Source organism: Musa acuminata, chromosome BXJ3-7, assembly GCF_036884655.1.
Source record: "Musa acuminata AAA Group cultivar baxijiao chromosome BXJ3-7, Cavendish_Baxijiao_AAA, whole genome shotgun sequence".
Classification (NCBI taxonomy): Eukaryota; Viridiplantae; Streptophyta; class Magnoliopsida; order Zingiberales; family Musaceae; genus Musa; species Musa acuminata.
Genome location: NC_088355.1, coordinates 34,704,160 through 34,713,857, shown reverse-complemented (window position 1 = coordinate 34,713,857; position 9,698 = coordinate 34,704,160). Strand labels below are relative to the sequence as shown.

Genomic DNA, 9,698 nt, shown 5'->3' with positions numbered 1-9,698 from the left:
ACCATTTTGGGATAGTAAACAGCGGCCACATCGGACGACGCCGCCCACCTAATCTCCAAGGAGCTAATGCTTCAGGATTGAGACGCAAAGGGATGAACACCAGTTGACCACGCTTTGTCCCCAATGGAAATTAGCATACGTCCCTAACTTGAAACATACTGTCGCCACCTTTCTGCATCTGCAGCATGAAAAAGAGAAAAAGAGAGAGAAAAAAGGAAGCGAGGAAGAAGCGCTTTTCATGCGTTATGACCGAAAAGGACCGACACACAGCAAGCGACGCTTTCCAGTTTCCACCACATAGCGCTATCGGGATGAGGTTTGAAGGGCCAGTGGGAACGGCAGGTGTGCGTGTATGTGTGTGTGTATTGGCTCCTCTTATCCACGTGGCAACTGATGGGACCCACGATACGAATCTTGTATATTTTATTCGATTTATACGAAGAGAAAACGAGATGTAATATTTGTTGGGTGTGGCCATTAGGTGGTCGCAGCAGCAGCAGCAGCAGCAGCCGCCGCTTCCGCAGGGCGCGTAGGCGTTGGTATGGCTCGCGTGATCAATTATTGCATGTACCTGTACGTGATCCATCTTTATAACGACGACTGTCCACACTGGTAAGAAGAGTATTTCACAGAGGGAAGCCCGGAGCTCCTCCTCCGTCTCCTGTCCCAACCATGGGTAGAAGCTCATGCTGCTCCAGGGAGAAACTCAAGAAGGGGGCTTGGAGCGCCGTCGAGGACAAGGTGCTCCGTGACTACATCAGAGTTCATGGCGAGGGCAAGTGGGGAAAGGTCCCCAAGAAAGCAGGTGCAACCGTAGCGACGCATGGCCTCTTTGTTCTTGAAGCTTTTCTTTGCAACATGCGTTCTCCTTTCTTTTGGTTCTCTATCTATTTGTTTTTAGTCGTTATAGACATCGTCTTGGTTTGTGAAGTGAGAAGTGAGCTGTGTTCATGATGCGGTTTCAGGGCTGAATCGGTGTCCCCGGAGCTGCCGGCTGCGGTGGCTGAATTATCTGCGGCCGGATATTAAGAGGGGGAACATATCCGATGAAGAGGAAGACCTCATCATCAGACTCCATAATCTCTTGGGAAACAGGTACTTGTGTTCTGCTCGCACGAGACCATGTAGAGTAACTCCTTCGCTGATCTCTCTGCGTCATGCCCACTCGCAGGTGGTCTCTCATAGCCGGAAGACTACCGGGTCGAACAGACAACGAGATCAAGAACTACTGGAACACCGTCCTGAAGAAGAAGCTGCAGGCTCAGCCGGTTGCGTCGTCGGCAACCACCGTCCTGCACTCGGACCGGGATGGAGCCGCGACCCTCAAGAACGAGAAAGAGGCCGAGGCTTCAACGCAGTGCAGCCAGGACCGCGCCGCGAGCCGTCATCAGCAATCGGGCAGGAGCGTGCAGAATGTTCATTGCAATCGGTTCAACTCGTCGGCGCCGGCGGTCGGAGACCTCCATTCCGATGGTTCTTCCATGGTGGCCGAAGAGTGCGATCTGTTTGACATACTCAAAGGTCTCGATACCGAGGAGCTCTGCTCGAGGTATCTTCTGGAACTAGACTTCTTCCAGCTCCTTGGGAGCACTGTCCCACAGGACACGAGAGACTGGTGTGGTGGTGGTGGTGGTGGTGACTCCTATGTGTTCTTCGATGATAGATTCCTCCTCGAGGGTGCTATTTCTGATACTTGGATTGGTGGCGAGCACATCTGATCTTACGGTGGTCCAGCATCTGATGATTTGGTACATTCTTCCAGTCCAAATCAGAATATGAGTTTGTGGACCAAACATGTGGTTTTAGAGTGGCATGCTCAGACAATAATAGTGTGCCCTCTGTCACTCTCTATGCAAATGTTTTAGCAGTGTAAGCCTTTACCTTTTTCTTTTTGGGCTCTTCAACCTTTATGCATCAGAACAATGAGTAGTGCTTTGCAGCTACTGCAATGGTCCCACAGTTTCAGCTTGGATATGGTAGGTCCAAAAGAAAGCAAAAAGCAACCACTGGTGAAAGCTCTGCTCTGCACTTCCCGCGTTGATATAAGAGACACAGATTGGAATTTAGAAGAAGAAATTGATTTATCAAAACCTTTAAAACTCCATAAAGTACATTTTTGATTGAGGGAACATAAAAAAGTTAATTGCTTACTCTCTGAGAGATGCTAGTAAGAATGTCAGCTAACTTTCAGTAATCATACAGGCGGAAAGTAGTGTTTGTTTCTCAGTCTGAAGGCATCAGGTGCCGATATGGATGATCGTCTTCCTTGATCATAATTGATCGGGGTTGAAAGCATCAGCTCCTGAGCTACGATTCTGTCGAGGTATTGGCAGTCCTGTACGTCTTAGCATGATGGCATCTTGCTTTAAGGAGTGACAGAAAAAGGTGCAGAAATCATTCATGACTGTAGCAGCTCAGCTTTCATCTGTAACTCTATGATGAAGCCTTTTACCAAAACTCCAGTGTAATAGAAAGACAATTTGATTTATTCCACCTAATAGTCCTACATCTACCGCAGCAAAGGGAGGATCGGTGCATTAGGACTGGTGCTATCAGGCTGGGGCAGTGAATGAACTATTTGGATAGGGATAATAAGTACAGAAAAGGACTCGGGACATCTTTGAAACGCAAAGAGCTTTCATTGCGCAGTGGAGGATGCGTAAGGCATTATTCCAGTCTGAGTCAGAATGTGTGTGGAACACAGACATGCTTTATGAATTTTTTTGGCACTGTTCAAAACCCCTCTGTTTCCCTACCTAATTTGCTTAGCCTTAGTTTATTCCAACAAGAATGTTCTGCTCTTAGTCATCATTACTCATCCTGAGTTTTGATTCCCACCTTTGGGTCTTCCAACCTCATGAACAATGCACTGCGGTTAGTTCATCGTTCCAAGCTGCACATACAAGATCAAAGACAACAACAACAAATCTTACTGAGGAGTAGGAAACTGATAGCGCGTAGAATAAGCTAACATAAGAAATCAGAGCAGCTTTCGTAGTTGCTAAAAGATTAGTCTGTTAAGCCATAAAGAATGTCAGCTAACCTCAAGCAACCACAATTCAATGGCATTAGAAAATTGGAGGTCAAAGCATGAAGCAGTCAGAATACTATTAACAACATTGCTCTGTTCCTCTACGAGGCTAGAACGAGGACATGAACAACTTGTGTCCGGCTTCTGGCCTTAACAACAGAGTACTTTGCAGCTACCTCTAGTTGATAATGACAATTATAAACAGCTGCGGTCAGTGGTTTGGTTAAGATTAATAAGCCGATAAACCCTGAAAAATAAGAGTTTCCAAAACAGCAGGTGTTGTGTTCGTCATATCGTCTTGTCGAACACAGTGCTCGATCGTGATACTCAGGATTAGGGCACATTCCAAGCAAGCTTAGTTGTCCTCAGCCCTACTGGTCCCGACATTTACCGTAGCGATTCTGAGGGGTGGTGCGTGTTTGAGGTAGTGAGAAAGACAATAATTCATATATGGTTGGTTCTTGGTGTGGGTAAGAGGTAATTTAAGGGGACTAAGCCATTGATCAAACGATAGCTACTGTGTCCGAGGAATCCCATGGTGGTTTACCGAGGTGGGACAAGACGAGGGAGCAGAACTCGGTGAGTGGCGATGACCCTTTTGAAGTCTTTTAACGGTGCACAGCAGCGACGTGTCTTTTTCATGCATGCAGCGGACGTGCAGGGTGGGGTGGGAAGAAGGAAGTGGGCGAAAGTGACGCAGACGAAGAAGGTGTCTTTTGTAATTTCCTGAGGCCGCGTGGGTCGTCTCGTCCTTTCCCGTGTTTAGTTAGTCGCTTGGATTTGGTTGAAGATGTAATTAATTATATCTATCTTTTTATTTAAATAAATTTGATTAACTCATTAGATAATTAACTTAAAAATATTTAATAAATTACCACGTGTTAATATCCACTGGGAAAAAGAAAGAAAGTACGGATAAGAGAATATTAGGACTTTTATATTATTGACTTTGCCTACACCGAGTGGAAAGAGTTGGCTAAAGAAGTTTGGTACAAGTCTCTAGCAAATAAGATAATATCGGCTAATGAGGACATCATTAAGATCGACAAATTATCTTCACACAGATACAAATCAATCTATCACTCCAAAAATATTATTTAAAAATAATATTTTTTTTTAAAAAAAATAAATCATATATTTGATTTAATATGATTATAATTTTTCTCTTTTATTTTTGTGCTCGAATCTATATATAAAAAAAAACAGAACGAAAATTATCTGAAATGAATCAATAAATTGAGTTTTCATGACTGATTGATTTCATTATCCACATGTGAAATCTACTGTTACTAATTGTACTAAAAGATCAAATTACATCAAATATTCATTGTTACTAGTCCTACGTCAACTGTGAGATGAAAATATATTTGATTTGAGAATTATAATCGAGTTATAAATCATATAAAATTCCTCCCAACATATGAAAGTATTAGGAAGAACTGCGAACTCGCTGTTTTCCTTCTCCGGAATCGAAGTGTTGGCCGCTGGATTTAATTTTGTCGGTACGAACTAAGGTACCTCTTTTCGTCACGAGGCAAATAGAAACGGGATCCACTTCACGGGTGTCAGATGACGCCGTAGGTGAATGACGTGGTGGGGGTCCAGCACTCGGTACTGCAGCGGTTCTGAGTTGGTACCTCATGTTCTTTAAACAGCAGCTCATCATAGTGTTCCAACGTTTTATTCAGATAATTTCTCTGGAATCACATGAGTTGTTCTTCTTTTATCGGATCTTGTGAGGACTGGTAAATAATCTCTAATTCATTATCTTCCGACGTCTTTAATTTCCAAACTGTCTTCTTATGATTCAAAAAATAAAAAAGAAAAATCGAATCAATTTTACGAATTTAGCATTCTAGAAAAGTGGATATATACATCCAAATCAAATTGTTTCAGATTATCTGACATATTTATTGATAACATTGATAAAACATTTCTGCTCATCAAAAAGAATATCTTAATTGTATTTTATGTTCTGATAATCAACTTGAGAAACATACAGTCTCAACAAGTGAGGACGAAAAGTAGAAGGTCTTTGAGTAGCACAAACGTACACAATAGGGACACAATGTTGTGCCGACATTTTAGAACACAACATTTTCTGAGAGCAGCTTACACTTCTAACTCAGCAGGCTCCAATACTATGATTCAGACTGGAAAGTTTACAGCAAATAATTTAAGGTCCATACCGGCATATAATTTGACAATGTCCCCCAAAACACTGTTATCCGAAGATACACAAGGATCACCACCACCACAAAGTTTCATGTTCTTTTGGGAGATTGCTCTCAAAGATTTCGAAGAAGTTCAGGTCCAGAAAGTGTCTAGGACAAAGCTCCTCATGGTTGGAATCCATCAGTGGATTAAATAGGTCACAATCTTCGGGTGCTAAGAAAGAAGTTTCTGAAAAGAAATCTCCATCGACCAGCGACTCTCCGAACTTGTTTTCCCCATGCTGAGGAAAAGAGGGAGGGTCGTTGCGGCCAGTTGAATTCCCAAATTTCGGGCATCTGATCGTTTCTTGGCTCTTGCCGTTCATATGCTCATCTTCGCCTGAATGCATGTCGACTGACTGACCTTGTACCTTCTTCTTTAGGACTGTGTTCCAATAGTTCTTGATTTCATTGTCTGTTCGACCAGGCAGTCTTCCGGCTATCAAAGACCACCTGTAAGTTGAGCATGAAAAAGCTCCATAAGAAATAATTTGCATGGTCCTAAGCAAATAGTACAAGTTACCTATTTCCCAAGAGATTATGAAGCCTGATAATAAGGTCCTCCTCTTCATGGGATATGTTCCCCCTCTTAATATCAGGACGCAGATAATTCAGCCAGCGGAGCCGGCAGCTTCTTGCACATCGACTTAGGCCTACAACAACACCAAATTTGGGTCATAAACTAATAACAAGCTAACTCAGTATGAAAAAAAAAAAAAAAGTCCAACATAGCAAGTTACTTAAAAGGCTTGAAATGGTCTGTTCAATTTAATACTAATTCGAAGTAGTAAATCTTGTATCTAGAAAACCAGTGTCAATAAATGAATGCATATCAGTCTTAGAGTTTTCTGCATAAGAATAAAGATACAGAGAAGCCAAAGAAAAAGCCTTTATAATTTCAAAAATAGAAAGAACACAAGATTTAGCCCCTCAATTTGCAATCACCACTGACAGAAAGAATAAAGAACCACTAAAGCTAGTTCACGGAACTTGAAAGAACCTGCTCCTTTGGGAACCTTCCCCCACCTCCCTTCTCCATGAGCTCTGATGTAGTCTGTCAGGATCTTGTCCTCAGTGGCACTCCAAGACCCCTTGTTAAAGCCCTCCTTGGAGGAACATGGGTTTCTACGCATGTTTAAGGGCAAATCTTACAAGCTCGAAGCTCCTCTGTGGTATCAAGCCTATCTGTGGATTCAGTCCTAAGTGGACAATCTCTCTCTCTCTCTCTCTCTCTCTCTCTCTCTCTCTCACACACACACACACACTCCTAGTAGTCTCACTTTCACATACATATAACTGAGGAACCGGTGGGGGAGTTCCATAGTGGTTCAGTGGCAGGTAACAGCCGTGTGGTCATTTGTGTGATGTGGATGTGGCTGCTATGCTAAAAAAACAGCATCACTGGAGGTTATTACACCAATTGAATAGAACACTAATCATTCCCATCAACATCAGAAAGTGGACTCCAATGTGTTAGGCCACAACTATGCACCTCATAATAGCATGATGAAGGCTAATAAACCAATTGAATAGAACAATAATCATTCCCGTCAATATCAGAAAGTTCTTCAATGTGTTAGGCAACAACTATGCACCTCATAATAGTATGATGAAATTCCACATGTGAATGAATCTACTGCACCTGCCATTCTCACTAGTCCTTCAAAGCTTGTGTTACCACCGCCATTGTCCCAATGGTGGACATAGTCTGTAAGTAGTAGATTGTCCACTGTTTGCATCAATGTTATGGCTAAACATGTAGTTTATGTACTGCTCTAGATCATTTTAGCAGGATCCTGAATGCATGTTTACACAGGGCAACCTGCAGATGAAAACTATATCTTGATGAACAGGACAAGATATAATCTATAATGACGTCACATAATTCTTAAAACAAAATAAGTGGAAAACCTATTTGAAGCTAGAACCCATAAATAATCTACATTATATAATGAAGAGATAATTATACTATTGGTCCATAAATTATGAGTCATTGTACAATTCCATCCTTTTATATTTAGTTGTCAAATTGAGTTCTCATATATTTAGTTTGAGCTTACAATTATTCTAATGGTTTTTAGGTTAGCTGACTGTTATTCCAAGCGGAGCACTCGCTTAAACACTCATCATTGAATGGCTTCTAACTTGGTCTATCACTTCTGACCTGGCCACTGATCTTAGAAAAGAAAAGGTAGTTGTGGCATCTCCGATCACATCAACTCCAATTCCACCATAAAGTAAAAAAAAAGAGCGGAAAGTAGCTTTTCTCCAACTAGTACACTGGAACTAAAGAAGAAAGCCCCCCAGCCTCCATCTTTATCCTCCTCTTCAACTCTCATCTAACAATTAGATTCAGCTTTTTTATTAAAAAAAAGAAAAAAAATTGCGTCATCTATAGGATTGCTAGTCGCAGTGGTAAGGCAGCAAGGTGTGGGGAACTATGATAAATTCCCATGATGTGCTGCTGCAGCCCAGAATCCCAGAGGTGGACTTCATGGAATTCTAAGAAACCAAAAAGAAGGTATTTGTTTTCCTAAGTTTAAAGACAATGACTGAAGTTTCTTCATATAACATGATGCAACAGACAAGTGATCAAACAAGAGATGTGATTAAGAATCTCAGAGGCAATAAGAGGCTTTAGCTAATAACAACCATCTGTCAACTCACAATGGAGATTCATAATTTTTGTGAAGACAAATTGCTAAAATAAAAGATGGACAGACAATTGTAGGTAGTCAGAGTCTGTTGACAATGGCAGATAAAATATATATGTTTTTGTTGCTTAGTGTCTTGGGTAATTACCTTAAAAGTGCCATTTAGCTTGGAGATGTCCCAGTGGAGACAAATATTAGCTTAAGGATGGACATAATCATGATAATGTAATGATTTTGCACTGATTTGCTTTAATAAGCAGGGGTAAGAAATGATAATATAATGCTTTAATAATGTCTTTCGGAATGGTAATTCTTTTCCAACTGCTAATCATTTCAACAGCTAATTATTCTGTACCTTGTACTGAATTTTGTAATGCTCCATAAAAGTAATCATTTCAACCGAAGAATGTTGCATGTAAGATGTGCTGCTACATGTGAAAGAAAATAAAACCAAAACAATGTCCAAATCTGTATTTTTCTAAAACATGAATCAGCAATCTGAAGTCTGAACCATATTCAATTAACAAATCATTGATCTTCACATCTTCCACGATACCTCATGAACTGCAATGCCACTTGTACTTACTTTTCTTATATCAGCATGCTCATGATCATTGAACCTTTAGTCGTCAACATTATCATCTTCTTTAATTATCAGAACCTCAAATGCCGCCTCCTAAATGGTCTAGCAGCATTGGCCTCAAATACCTATCCCTCGATACTCAGCAATCTAATCAGCTCACAACGGTGCACACATGTGTTGCACATTTTATCATCAGGTATCAACATAAGGTCCTTTCTAAGTCATCTTCAAAACCCAATATACTAACAATCCTGAATTGGGATCCCAAGGACTCCTAAATATTCACAACTGTCTAATCCATGTCCTTCCACTGTGCTTCACATCCACCCTCCTCATCTTTCAACTTTGGCTTATGCACAAACTGATCTCAGACAAAGAACCTCAATGTGTATTGGACATCCTCTCACACAACTGCTCCGAAAAGGAAAGCAAGAACCCAACAGAGCTCCTTTCTACAAGATTCTGAGCGAAACCAGTTCCTAACAGCTCTGTTTCCCATAAACTATGTGTGGCCCTGCACATATGGGACCACAACCCACTCAAAACCCTTCAAATCATTACAAAAAGACCAAGAAAGAAAAAGATTTGCACTTGGGAAATCCAACGCGAACAAAATCTTCTGCGGAACGTACTTGGTGTCTCTGTCGTCTTGTCGTGTACCGATTCCGCTCCAAGGGATCGCCAAGAGGAAGCAGAAGCCCCTTCTTCGATTCCAGCGAAAGGGCAAAACCAATTAAAGGATAGGGTGACTTCTTTGATTCCAGTTAGTTCTCCCGACGAAGAACGAACCCCTTTCCGCTTTTTGGCTTCATGGGAAGATGGGTCTGTTGTGGTCGCAATAATTCAAAGTCAACCGTCAAAATAATAGTGACATGGCAGGTTACATTGTAACTAACATTATATTATATATATATATATATATATGTGTGTGTGTGTGTGTGTTATTGTAGTTAAATTCAATAACATCATTAATATTCAAAACTATAACTAACAGTATACCGCTCATCTTCAAATGATGAAACTAATAAATAGTATTTTAGGTATTTAAAATGATAATAATTTTAAACTCAAAACAGCTGCATATGATCTACTCATTAATCATATATTATTATATAGACGTTAATGAAGTGACGATATTTAAATATTTCAAGGATCATATATGCTATATTCAGATTATTATGACCAACCTAATAGTTATCTCACGTAGTGTACTTACT

The 9,698-nt window shown here is 40.9% G+C and overlaps 2 protein-coding genes across 4 annotated transcripts; one reads left to right on the top strand and one right to left on the bottom strand.

Moving 5' to 3' along the window:
- Positions 1–644: 644 nt before the first annotated feature.
- Positions 645–1,910, top strand: LOC103992255 (transcription factor MYB1-like). The gene is made up of 3 exons (XM_018828923.2): positions 645–805; positions 966–1,095; positions 1,172–1,910. The coding sequence occupies exons 1-3, from the start codon at positions 673–675 to the stop codon at positions 1,716–1,718; spliced, it is 810 nt and encodes a 269-aa protein (XP_018684468.2). The 5' UTR covers positions 645–672; the 3' UTR covers positions 1,719–1,910.
- A 3,074-nt stretch (positions 1,911–4,984) lies between these two features.
- LOC135642106 (transcription factor MYB1-like) lies at positions 4,985–9,252 on the bottom strand. Of its 3 annotated transcripts, XM_065157968.1 has the most exons (4): positions 9,114–9,252; positions 6,887–7,066; positions 5,768–5,897; positions 4,985–5,697 (listed from the first exon to the last, which is right to left on the bottom strand). In XM_065157968.1, exons 2-4 carry the CDS (start codon positions 6,981–6,983, stop codon positions 5,277–5,279), a joined length of 648 nt encoding a protein of 215 aa, XP_065014040.1. In that variant the 5' UTR covers positions 6,984–7,066; positions 9,114–9,252; the 3' UTR covers positions 4,985–5,276. The 3 variants fall into 3 exon arrangements, with proteins under 3 accessions (XP_065014040.1, XP_065014039.1, XP_065014041.1); XM_065157967.1 differs by lacking the exons at positions 6,887–7,066; positions 9,114–9,252 and adding an exon at positions 6,245–6,505; XM_065157969.1 differs by lacking the exons at positions 6,887–7,066; positions 9,114–9,252 and adding an exon at positions 6,235–6,449.
- Between the last annotated feature and the right edge of the window lie 446 nt (positions 9,253–9,698).

Coding starts and splice junctions, on each gene's coding strand:
- LOC103992255 (XM_018828923.2), top strand. CDS start 673: ATGGGTAGAAGCTCATGCTGCTCCAGGGAGAAACTCAAGAAGGGGGCT. Junction 806..965: donor AAAGGTCCCCAAGAAAGCAG/GTGCAACCGTAG, acceptor ATGCGGTTTCAG/GGCTGAATCGGTGTCCCCGG. Junction 1,096..1,171: donor CATAATCTCTTGGGAAACAG/GTACTTGTGTTC, acceptor GCCCACTCGCAG/GTGGTCTCTCATAGCCGGAA.
- LOC135642106 (XM_065157967.1), bottom strand. CDS start 6,377: ATGCGTAGAAACCCATGTTCCTCCAAGGAGGGCTTTAACAAGGGGTCT. Junction 5,898..6,244: donor GAAGGTTCCCAAAGGAGCAG/GTTCTTTCAAGT, acceptor GTGTTGTTGTAG/GCCTAAGTCGATGTGCAAGA. Junction 5,698..5,767: donor CATAATCTCTTGGGAAATAG/GTAACTTGTACT, acceptor CTCAACTTACAG/GTGGTCTTTGATAGCCGGAA.